The 13258-nt window shown below is 39.8% G+C and overlaps 1 protein-coding gene across 5 annotated transcripts in view; it reads left to right on the forward strand.

Annotated features, from left to right (window-relative positions):
- Window positions 1-13258, forward strand: part of BAG1 (BCL2 associated athanogene 1) — a 49726-nt gene that overhangs the window by 16394 nt on the left and 20074 nt on the right. For all 5 annotated transcript variants that reach the window (XM_027875121.1, XM_027875123.1, XM_027875124.1 and 2 more), the window contains exons 3-4: window positions 7229-7311; window positions 11555-11668. In XM_027875121.1, coding sequence (XP_027730922.1) covers window positions 7229-7311; window positions 11555-11668 — 197 coding nt within the window. The remainder of the gene's footprint in view (window positions 1-7228; window positions 7312-11554; window positions 11669-13258) is intronic.

Raw genomic sequence — 13258 nt, forward strand, 5'->3', positions numbered from 1 at the left:
GTGTGTGTGTGTGTGTGTGTGTGTGTGTGTGTGTGTGTGTGTGTGTGTTAGATTTCATTTAGCATACCTCCACATTAATACCAGAAAGTGTTAAAACCTACATATGGAATCAAGAGCAAAGTAAGATCAAAAACCATTTTTACGCTGATATTTCCACCAGTTGACCAGAGGTGACTGAGTTCTTTTTTTTTTTTTTTTGGCTATGCAGTGGGGTTAAGTGACTTGCCCAAGGTCACACAGCTAGTAAGTGTTAAGTGTCTGAGGTTGGATTTGAAATCAGGTCCTCCTGACTCCAAGGCCCGTGCTCTATCCACTGCGCCACCTAGCTGCCCCCATTTTTTTTTTTTGACTGAGTTCTTTAGGAGTAAAAAGCCCCATCATCCAGCTGAAAAAGACATTAAGATAGGATTGGTACTCAAGAGGCCTTAAGGATTCCAAAAGAAAGCCATTCCTCTTAATCTATTAAGATACAATGGATTAAAATGGTAATCTAAGCATTCACGTAATTATGAGGAGAAAATGAAATCCACTCCGTTCATAAGACTTAAATATCCAAAGGAGATTTATTAAAGGATATTCTTTATAGTCAGCTGGATGTTTGAGTGGGATGCTGTGTGCCTCCAAATCATTGTTTAGATTGGGGAATGGCAGTAGATTGAGGGTATGGTATTTCCCTAGTTTGCTGTAGTGTAATAGCTCCAAAAATGGCTTCTCAGCTTTCCCTTTTTGCATAGGAAGACTGATGTCAGCAAGGAGGCCAGTTTCACTGGACTGCAAAGAACATGGAGAGGAGCAAAATGCAAGAAAACTGGAAAGCTAAGAGGGGGCTTTTATCTCTTACATTATGAAAAGTGTTTTGCATGAGTACGCATCTATATACTATATCGAGATGCTTGCCTTTTCAATGATGGTGGGTGGGGAGGGACGAAGGGAGAAAATTTATAACCCAAAGTTTTAAAAACGCATGTTAAAAAAAAATTAAAAAAAAAAAGAACTGCTTAAAGATGGGATTTGGGGGAGGAATGTATAAAAAGTTTTTTAAGCTTTTGTAAAAGATAGCCAAAAAAAATTTTGTTTTCAAAGAATCCATATAAGAAGTCAAGAAGACCTGAGTTCAAATTCAGCTTTAGACATACTTATTAGCTTTGTGAATTTGAGCAAATGATTTATCCTTAGCCTTCTCACCTATAAAATGGGAATAATAATAATATCACCTACCTCCCAGGTTTGTTGTGAAGATCAAATGAGATATTATGTGCAAAGTGCTTAGCACAGTGCCTGGCATGTATTAGGTGCTATATAAATACTAGGTGTTACTACTGCTACCACTACCACCACTACTACTACCACTACCACTACCTGTACTACTACTACTATTACTACTACTACTACTACTACTACTACTACTACTACTACTACATCTACCACTACTACCACTACCACTACTACCACTACCACTACTACTACTACCACCACCACTACTACTACTACTACAACTACCACTACTAGTACTAATAATAATAATCTAATCCCTTCATTTTACAGATGAAAAAAACTTAGAGGTATAGTGACTTACCCAAGGTCATACAGATAGCAAGTGACAGAGACAGGAGCATTGGAACCCAGGTCTTCTGGTTCTACTGTGCCATGCTGCTTAGGAGATAGTTCAGAGATTCTTTTTTTTTTTTAATTTTTAAATTTTTTTATTTTTAACAAGTGTTGTTAAAACTTTGGATTACAGATGTTCTCCCTTCCTCCCTCGCCACCCACCCTCATTGAAAAGGCAAGCATCTCGATACAGGATATAGATGTGTAGTCATGCAAAACACTACCATAGTAGTCCTGTTGTGAAAAACTAAGTGTATTTACCTTCATCCTGTCCTACGCCCCATTTATTCTATTCTCTCTTGACCCCGTACCTCCTCAGAAGTGTTTGCTTTTGATTATCCCCTCCCTCAATCTGCCCTCCCCTCTATTAACCCCCTGCTCTCTTGTCCTCTTCCCCCCTTATTTTCCTGTAGAGTAAGATAGGTTTCCATACCCCATTGTGTATGTTATTCCCTCCTTAAGCCAAATCCTTTGAGAATAAGATTCACTCATTCCCTCTCACCTTCCCCCATTTCCCCTCCACCGTAAAAGCCTTTTCTTGTCTGTTTCATGTGAGATATTTTACCTCATTCTACTTCTCCCTTTCCCCTTCTCCCAGTATAATCTTCTCTCACCCCTTAATTTTATTTTCCAGATATCACCCCTTCATCTTCAGCTCACCCTGTATCCTCTATCTATCTATCTATACATACAAACATATAATTTTTTCCCTCCCACTACCCTAATACTGACAAAGGACTCATGAGTTACAAATATCATCTTTCCCTGAAGGAATGTAAACAGTTCAACCTTAATAAGTCTCTTACGATTTCTTTTTCCTGTTTACCTCTTCCATGTTTCACTTGAGTCTTGTATTTGAAAGTCAGATTTTCTATTCAGCTCTGGTCTTTTCCACAGGAATGTTTGAAAGTCCCCTATTTCATTGAACAACCATTTTTTACCCTGAAGGATTATACTCAGTTTTGCTGGGTAGGTGATTCTAGGTTGTAGTCCTAATTCCTTTGCCCTCCAGAATATCATACTCCATGTCCTCCAGACCCTAAATGTAGAAGCTGCTAAATCTTGTGTTATCCTGATTGTGTTTTCACAATACTTGAATTGTTTCCTTTTGGCTGCTTGCAATATCTTCTCCTTGGCCTGGGAATTCTGGAATTTGGCTACAACATTCCTAGGATAAGCAGTTCTGTCTTAACACAGACAAGAAAACTACTGATCAGGAGATAAGAACTTGTTCACATTTGAGCAGATCTCTTCTGTCCCATTCATGGATAGGCAGATCTAAGCTGGGGAAGAAATTTAGTCTTCCTTGAGCAGGACTCATTTGCCCTTTTGCAAATAGCCATGCCCATTTACTAATGAATATGTCTTCAGAAATAGATCATAGCATGTTGTTCTTCAATTCTGAAGTTGGGACTAGGGATTAATCTATTTCTTGATTCTTTTATTAACTGCCTACTTCAGCAAATATGATTCCATGCCTATATACATGTTTTCATATATAGTTATATATATGAATGTATAACACATTTATCTACAAGTATGCATATGTATATATGAATACACATTTATCTACATGTATGTATATATCTATGTGTATAGGAATATAGCAACATATAACACATTTATCTTTAGGAATTTAGATGTATATGTGTGTCATTCTGTATGAGATATTTGTGTATGTATACATAAAGATGCATGCATATATATCAATGTGTTATATATCATATATTTGTTGTATGTGCATATTTATATACACAAATACACACACAGTTGTCCAGCCCTGTAACTTCATGGGTCCAGAGAGCTTCTGAGGAAGCCCTTCCTCTCCTAATTGTTGTTGAGTCATTTCAGTCATGTCCAACACTTCATGACCCCCATTTGGGGTTTTCTTGGCAAAGATACTGGAGTGGTTTGCTATTTCCTTCTCCAACTCATTTTACAGATGAGGAAACTGAGGCAAACAGGGTTAAGTGAGTTGCCCAGGGTCACACAGCTAATACCTATCTGAAGCTAAATTTGAACTCAGGAAGATGAGCCACCCAGTTGCCCCTTCCTCTCCCAGCACAGCACTTTATGTGCTCTGAAACTTACACAGAGACAGTAAACAAACACATATCAGCTGTGTGACCTTGGACAAGTCATGTAATTTCTTTGGGATTGTCACTAGCTGTAAATTGGAGGGTTTGGACTAGATGAACTAGAAAGTCTTTTTCAAACTCTAAAATTCTGTAAATCTTGTAATTTAGTTGCTACCTCTGACTATGTAAACCTTAGACCAGACAGTCCCATTGCCCTGGTCCTCCAATAAGATGGCCTCATTGTCAATGCCTTTTGTGCCTGTCTCCTAGTTACTTGGATCAAAGACTCTGAAGGTCTGCTTTATATTTGCCTAGAATTATCTACAAGACTAGGTTTACTGTATTGTTCAAAAATTGAAGCTGAATTGATCCTCTATCTTGAAATTAACCTTGCCTTGGTCCTTCTGACCATTCTAACTAGTGGCCTTTTTCTCTACTTGACAAACTTCCAAATGAGAAAGACTATAAAGAAAAGATGGATAGGAGTCATGCTATTGTTCACCTTTACTTTCTCAGACCAATTAAAGGAATAAAAGAAGCTAGTTATTTCTGAGATGTGACATGGGAATTACCAGGTTGGTGGTTATGAATACTATACAATGACAACCAAATCAAAACAAACACCATGGTGGACAGGCATGGAGTTCTATATAGTCCAGAATGGTCAGAGGACAAGGAATTGGATAGCTCCATGGTATGACAGAAAAAGTAGTAGACCAACGACCTGAGTTTTAATCCTGTCTCTGCCACTTTCCCTCACCTGGTGTCAGTTCATTTGTCATCAGATGGAGGGGGTTGCCTTAAATGATCTCTGAGGCCCTTACATTGCCAACATTCTGTGATTTCATGAATTGTGACATAACTTGGAGACTTGGGTGTTCATGTTTCCAGGGGGAATCACCATACGTTAAGAGGTAATTGGAGAGAATATTCCTTTCTGAGGTTGGTATGGTGTTGTCTTGAAGGGGCATCCTTCTAGTTTTTGTTTTGGTCCTGACACTGATGAGGGGAACCCTCCAGTGTGGAAATTCCCTTCATTCACAAAGGTCAGCAACTAATTTGTTATAGGCTTATATTTATAGTCTTAGAGAGTTGCCTTGGGGTATTGAGAGGTTAAGTTACTTGTCTGTGGTCAGGTAGCGAGTATGTGTCTGAGGCAGGATTTAAACTCAGGTCTTCCTGACTCCAAGGCTCTATTCAGTAAGCCCATGCTGCCTCGACTCGGTTCTTATTGCCAGTTTTTCTTGTCAGGCCCTATTACTGATGCTTTCAAATGAAGAGTATTATCACTAAGTGGAGTTGGGTACCCAAACAGTTTTTGGGGTGTGGTCAGTAAAACATTACATTTGGGCTTCAAATCTCTATCAGGTACTTTGGGTAGAAAGGAAAGCTCCAGAGATAATATGGATATCATAGGGAATACAGGTTTTTGCCGCAGCTGGGGTAACAGATTGGATGTGTGTAGTGTATTGCTGGGGGTTGTAGAAATAAATAAGGATGTCATTTGGATAAAAAAAAAAACAAACAAACCCAGTTGTTCAGGAGTCACTGGAACATTCCATTCATAAAATGCAGCAGCCAGTTCCTGGGTTTTGAAGGTGGCCAGTCAGGAAGTTAGGGGTTGTCTCTCAATAGCTTCTAGCCACATTGACTAGTTCTTGCATTTCAAGGCTTCAGTAGGCCTGACTGATGAGGTTGGAATCAAGCATGACCTATATTTCATTGTCCTTGAGGAAGGCATGTTGAGAATGGCAGCTTTTGGTAGTCCCAGGATATTCTGTAAGGGACTATCCCTGACTTTTGTTAAAACCTTTGAAAGACAGCATGATGTAGTTGATTGAGTACTGTTTCTGGAGTCAAGAACATCAGACATCCTGCCACAGACACTTACTAATATAACCATGGGGAAGCCACTTAACCACTCTCGGGCCTCTGTTTCCTCATCTGTAAAATGGGGATAAGTCACTCACCCCAAAGGATTGTTGTAGGGATCAAATGAGATATTATGTGTAAGATGCTTTTCAAACCTTAAAGCATTATATAAAATAGTAATGTTATAAAGAGCTGTTTTCTATGATGAGGGCTATAAGTTTCTCACCCTTGAGAGTGTTTTTGTTTGAGGGATGGAGAGTAATCCCTGCTGTAGAATAAGCATATTCCCATGATTATAGATTTAGAGCTGGAAGGAACCTTTGAAATCATCTAGTCAAACCCCTTTATTTTACAGGTGAGGAAACTGAGACCCGGAGACAGGGACTTACTTGCCCAAGATAAACGTTGTCAATAAACATTGGTTAAACACTTGCTATGTGCCAGGCACTGTGCCAAACTCTGAGGATATAAAATTGGCAAAAGACAGACCTTGCCCTCAAAGAGCTCGTAATCTAACGGGGGATACAGCAAGCTAAATACCGGTTAAATAGGAAATAATTAACAGAGGGAAGGCACTAGGATTACACAGGTTAGAAAAAGCTTCCTGTAGAAGATGGGATTTCAGTTGGTTCTTAAAAGAAGCCAGGGAAGCCAGCAGGCTGAGAGGAGAAGGGAGAGCATTCCAGGCATGGCAGAAAGCCAGAGAAAATGCTGGGAGCTGAGATATGGAGCATCTTTTTTGTAGAACAGCCAGGAGGCCAGTGTCACTGGACTGAAGAGTATGTGGTGGGGTGTAAGGTGTAAGAAAGTAGTAGGGGGCTAGGAAGTAACACAGGTAATGCACAGGAACCAGGATTTGAACCCAAATCTTGGCAAGTGAGATAGACTTGCTTCAAGAGTACTTGCCCTACTGTACCAATAGGAGGAGGTGACATATAGCTAGGGTATTCAAGGACAAAGGAGGGAGATAATTATTACAGGTGGATGTAGATTGACTGTTGTCTTTGGCTGGATTTCTTTGACAGTGAAAAACTGACCTCTGTAAGCTTTCACTAAGCAGAGAAGGACCCAGCTGCACCTGTGTAGGTGAACCAGGGCATTTCCTTCCACATATATTCTTTGTACCCATTTGTATGTTGTGCCACTGGGAAGGCTGATGGAGGTGAAACAGTGGTGGTGTGTCTTTTTCCATGTACCTTAAGTATCTTGTGGACTTGGGTTGTGGTTATGCCTGGTACTGCCTTTAGAGTCCCATCAGGCATTTCACCAGAATATGTTTAGGATAACATGACATATATTCAGATGCAGCCTAAGCTGCATATATCACGGAATGAGCTGAGACTCAGTTCTATCCCTTTAGAGAGAGCCATAGATGTAATGTTTATGTTCAAACCCTCTGAGCTCTTCCACAGCTTCTCCTTGTATTTAGATTTCTTTGTGAACTTGACCCAACTGGCCCCATCCCTACAAACCCACCAGCTGTTTATCAGTGTCCATGGTAACTATGCTCTAAGTTTCTGTCCAGTCCTAAGATTCTATGACTTTGACTTTAGTTCCAGGACTGTCATTCTGCTATCATCTGAAAGTTTTTCTTCCTGCAGACTTATATAACTCCTAAAGCCTGTTTTTAAATTTTATTTGCCAAAGGAATAATTTTCTTTCTCTTTCAGGAAAGTCTCTAAAAGAAATGGAACAGCCATTGTCAACACTTGGAGTGAAAAATGGTTGCAGAGTGATGTTGATTGGGAAGAAGGTGGGTTCACTTTTCTTAAGTCTCTTATAATTGAATAATTAAGCTTTGTTTATATATTTTTGTTTGAAAGGTAAATCTAGAGCTCTGTGAATCTCTCCTTTCCTAGTTAAAACAGTTTCTCTAGAAACATGTATTTTCTACAAGGAACTCTTTATGAAGGAGCCTTCTCTCCCATTCCCACTCCTCAGCCTCTAGGGGTAGCTCTGAGGGATTGTGGAAGGTTTTGTGTTTGTTGGGGTTTTTTTTAGCACTGTAACTCATTAGCTTTTAGTAGTATGCTCCCCCATGATTATCAGTTGGCATTAGTCAGCCAAATTTCACTAGTTTTTGTAAAGGAATAATTTACTAAGGTGGTATAATAAGGGAAGTTGATACAAAATACTGCTCCCCCCTCCCCCCAATCTGGGCTACAGTTTCCCACCAGCACATGCAGAGAACAGGGGGAAATGGGGCTCACTCTTAGAGTACACGTGGCAAAGAGGGTAACTCACTCATTGTTCCTGGAAATCCTTTGCTGAAGTCCTTAAGATGGTCTTCTTAGATATGATACAGCTTCCCACTGGTCTCCTTGTAGAGTCATAAATCTGTCTTTCCTCAGTAGGTCTAGTTTGTACTAGGCTCCTGCAGCAGACCCTGCCACCAGTCACTGCTGTTCCTGGGACGCTGGTAGGACTCTGATGAGAAGTCCAAATCTTCCAACCCACCCAAGTTCACAAGGTCATTCTCTGGTCAAGGTGGAAGGGGAGGAGGCTCTATTCTTCTCTCTCCATCTCCTCCCCAGTCCCCAGCAATAGATTCTCTCTTAGGGGCTTTGCTAGAACTCTTCTAGATTCTAAATTGGCTTGCTATTTTATAGAAGACCTATAGGAATTACATTTAGTTAATGCATTTGATTGATTGAGTGATTCAGTTGATATGTTCTCACCTAATAAAGTTGCCAAGGCTAGAGTAGTTTTGTGGAGTAGAACTGGTTTTGTTATTTACTTTTACTGGGGTATGGTGATTAACAGATTGACACAGTCCATCCTCTACCCATATATGAAGTTTGTAGATGTCATCTGAGATGCTTAAATCTACTCCGTGTGGAGTTTTAACTACAGCCATGTGGAGTTTTTGGGCTTAGGTGATTAAGTATCCAGTATGATGTTGATAGAACAAGAGTCTGGGGCTTTTTTCACTAAACTAACCTGTATGCTTTAAGGTTTGCAAAGTGATTTCCCTCATTACAACACTGTTAGGTAGAGTAGAAGTATTTTTATCCTTTTTGTGAATGACATTGTGCTGATTGCATCAAGCCCAGAAACATCACATATCCTATGAAATGAGATCCATGGTCACTCAGAAGAGTTCAGGCTACCCATCCATCAGAAAAAAAACTAAGTGGATGAAGAATGTCTGTTGTCTGAGACTATAAATATATAGTTGAATGCACAGTCTATTCAGTTGGACTGTCTGAGACAGACTCTCAGAACTGGTTCATCAGTACAAATTGCAGATGACTGATGAAATTGTGCCAAGAATTTACTAGGATAAGAGGGCTGAATTGTTTTTGAAATGCAGTGCTTTTAATGGCCTAAGAGTCAGTAGATGTAATGAAATCCCAGGTCCTGATCCCTATCCCCTTTAATGACCCCCAAGTTTCTCTCTCAAACAAATCCTCATCTTTTAAAAGTCAGTATCATTTTGATGATGCTCTATAGGTATGAATCATGGAAAAATATAGTATCTGAAGAATTAGTGCTTGTGCAGTACATCACTAATGAAGACTTGGGCAACAGAATTAGTGTAAAGGACGGCTTAGAGATGTGTAGGACTGTGAAAGAAGGTGGGCCGATCAGGTAGTTGGGAATGGCCTTTGTGCTCCTTTGATATGTCAAGAGATCTGGAGGAAGGCTCCAGTAGGTCAGGTGGACCCCCTGTGGAGGACGTGGTCAAGAGTAATGCAAGTTGAAAATACTTGGATGTGTTTTTATCTGTACCGTTGGTGAGAATACCTGGGTTAATAAGATGACAGCTTGATTAACATCTCCAGTACTATAATTTTACAGATGAGAAAACTGAAGTGCACAGTGCTTTAGTGACGTGCCCTAAATCAGGCCTGCGCAACCTACAGCCCACAGGCCTTGAAACATATAGAGGAATCCTTTGCATTTTTTGTGGGCCACCCAAAATCCTTTGGTGTGCCACAAGCAGCCTGTGGGCCGCAGGTTGTGCAGGCCTGCTCTAATTTATATAATAAGAAAATGTCAGAGGTGGGATCCACATTCAGGGCTCTCAGGTCTCTGAGCATAGTACTCTGGTTTTTTTGGATAGGCAATGGGGTTAAGTGACTTGCCCAGGGTCACATAGCTAGTAAGTGTTATGTGTCTGAGGCCGGATTTGAACTCAGGTCCTCTTGAATCCAGCGCTGGTGCTCTATCCACTGCGCCACCTAGATGCCCCCTGAGCCTAGTACTCTGTGTTTTTGTGGCTTTGCTTGAGGTAGAGATGAATGCAAACTGATACGCAAATTTTTAGGAGGCTTTTGAAGCAGTCATCTACGACCAAAGCTTCTACTGAGATTTGAGCATTGTGGCATGATCACAGTGTTGGGAATGGAAAGGTATTTTAGTTCTAGTGTATAGAATGACTTTGCGTATTGAGGGAAGTTTTATTGTTGTTGTTGGGTCATTTCAGTTATGTCCAACTCTTTGTGATCCCATTTGGGGTTTTTTTGGAAAAGATACTGGAGTGGTTTGCTGCTTTCTTCTCCAGTTCATTTTACAGATGAGGAAACTGAGGCAAACAAGGTTAAGTGACTTGTCCAGGGTCACACAGCTAGTAAGTATCTGAGCCCAGATGTGAACTCAGGAAGATGAGTCTTCTTGATTCTAAGCCAAATGCTGTATCCACAGTGCCACCCAGCTGTCCTAGAGGGATGCTAGATGCCAGCAAAATGGAGGTTATAACAGTCTAGTTGTGAAATTACCTTGGTCCAGAATAAATTTGAACAGCTTGACGAAGAAGGAAGCATAGTGGTGAGAGAGGTGGCCTGGGAGGTAGGAAGATTCCTGGGGGTTTAAGTACTCCCCCTGAGCACACCTACTATCTGTGTGACCATGGCCCAGTCATGTAACTTTGCAGTGTCTCAGAGCAACTCTCTAAGACTCCCTAAGTTCTAGGTAGAAATATGAAGTCTGCATAGGTGGGTTTTCACACTCTGTGTTCCCCATAGAGATGAAATCACAAAACAAAAGCACAGTAGAGGAGGCCTTAGCTGTTGATTATTGGACCAAGTCAGAGACAGAGAAACTTCTAAGACCTTTTAGATTTAGAGGTGTGGTGATGTGTATCTAGGAATAGAGATAGTGGGGCTTCTCATTGGAAATATCCTGAAGAAAGGGGAAGATCTCCTATTGGATAAAGATGGAGAAGCTGAGTAGGGAGATTTGGTAATTATCTGCTTAGAAATGTTAGGAGAGTTCTCCTCTGCTTGATTAAAAAAAGAATCCCTGGAGTATTCTCCCTTATTGTTTCCTCTCTTCTGCCACTCTGGCCCCAGCATCTCTATCTGTTGACATCCTACCTGTTTAACAAATGACCCTTCTCCCATGAAGTCTTCTGTGATAACCCAGCTAGATGTGATCTCTTCTTCATTTGATGTCGTATAGCTTTGTACTCTCTCTGTTTACATCTGTGTATTATTCCCCCTATCGAACTGAGTTCCTTGAAGGCAGGCACTTTGTCTTATTTCATCTTTTTATCTTTTTTGGTGCTGTACACATAGAAATGATAAAAGTTTTTGGAAGGAATGAATACATGCACGAATCCATTTGCCCACAAATTGTCTACTTGGCCAGTAACAGTTCTCTATTAACAAACAGCTCCAGAATCTAATGGCTACTCAGGTCCGATAGGATATGGGATACCTGCTGGAGATTTACTTTAGGCTAGAATCTAATGGCTACTCAGGTCCGATAGGATATGGGATACTTGCTGAAGATTTACTTCAGGCTTTAGTACTAGAAAGGTTAGACCATTTTCCATAAGTTTCCCTGAACTTTCTAGATCAAAATCTTTGCACTATGGAATTCCAAATGTCATACTTTTCATCAGTCACACTTATTTTTTCCAAAATGGCCACACAGTGGAGCCGCTTCCTTCTAGAAGATTAGTGGTTTAGACCAGGCTCACTTGGAATTGTCCCTCCAATGAACTATGCAGCCCTTGATAATTACCTTATTTCCCTTTAAACATTTTTCAGAACAGTCCAGAGGAAGAGGCTGAATTAAAGAAATTAAGAGACTTGGAGAAGTCAGTGGAGAAGATTGCTGATCAATTAGTAGGTGTTAATGAAGAACTTGTTGGTATACAGAAGGTAAATCTCTTTCATTATTTTTCTTTAAACTTTCTTAGTACAAGTTTTCTGTCTGTTTTTTTTTTTTTTTCATCTGGCATTCAGTTGTGCTCTGTGGTGTGAAATGATGTGTGAAATACAAAGGCCAGTTTGATTTTAGGCAAGCTGTGTGTATGTATTTGACACATCGGACATGTCTGTCTATTTGAAGTTTCTCAGTCTTGGCAAGAGTTGCAAGGACTTCTCTTAATATCTATACTGTGGATTTTCTTAGAAAATTTTTTTTTTTACCAGTTAACCAACCCTTTAAATATATTTATGTATAAACAAATTTATATATAAATTGATGATGTCCTTTGTCCAGTTCTTCATTAGTAATGTGTTGCAGCCTATTCCCACCTACCATGTGCCTCACCATTGCCCTTTGGGATCACAACATGACATTTTATGGACAGATAGATAGGTCTATAGATTGCACTTTATCAATTTATAGATCTATAGCTATATTTATAGATCTATATATCTAAGTTTAGCTCTTTAGATCTATAGATTAATATATCTATAAAAAAAAATGTTGTATGTACCTGAGGGGCACATACATCTATCTTCACATATCAGTCAGTAAGTATATATTAAGTGCCTACTATGTGCCAGGCACTGGGCATATAAGCAAAAAGTTCCTGCTCTCAAGGTGCTTACATTCTAAAGGGGGAGACAATGTGAAAACAGATTATGTATAAACAAGATATATGCAGGATAAATTGGAGAAAATACACATGTGTACATACACATATGTGCATATGTGTGTGTATACACACATATACAGATACACACACAGTTTTGTGCTTTAAAAAGACACAACATGACATAATAGTTAGAGGGCCAGACTTTGAATTGGGAAGACCTGTGTTCAAATCCCTAACTTTAGACACTTGCTAGCTATGTGACTATGGGCAAGTCACTTAACTTCTTTTAACTTCAGGCAACCCTCTAAGACTTAGAAACAAGATTGCCATCTGCATCAGTGCAAAGAATTCCTACATCCAGACATCACAGATCCTTGATTTATTGGTGTAACTAATCCTTATGTTGCCAAATCTTTATTGTTAGCAAGTCAAATTTCATGGAGGGAGGGAGGGAGAGAGAAAGAGAGAGAGAGAGAGAGAGAGAGAGAGAGAGAGAGAGAGAGAAACACCCTTATGGTTAGATTATATCAGTTACTCTTTACATTGTTTGAGTTCTGTTTCAGAAATTAGTAGCAACCCAATTGACATGTTTTAGACAAGATGATTCATGAAACAATCAGTCAAATTTCACAAACCTCTCACAGAATTCTGTGCTGTCAAACTATTATTGTTTGGGTGCCAGGACTCTATAATTATCAAAACTGAATGATTGAAGAATTCTAGTAGGTGAGAGTTGTTTTGCTTTTTATTCTGATTTATCTGGGCTTTTTTTTGTTGTTCAGTCATTCAGTCATTTCCTACTCTATGTGACCCTATGGACCATAGCATGCCAGCCCCTTCTATGCTCACTATCTCTCGAAGTCTGTCCAAGTTCATGTTTGTTTCCATGATACTTTCTATCCATCTCATCCTCTGCCATCCCCCT

The sequence above is a fragment of the Vombatus ursinus genome, unplaced genomic scaffold, assembly GCF_900497805.2.
Source record: "Vombatus ursinus unplaced genomic scaffold, bare-nosed wombat genome assembly UNPS02014807.1, whole genome shotgun sequence".
In the NCBI taxonomy this organism is placed as follows: domain Eukaryota; kingdom Metazoa; phylum Chordata; class Mammalia; order Diprotodontia; family Vombatidae; genus Vombatus; species Vombatus ursinus.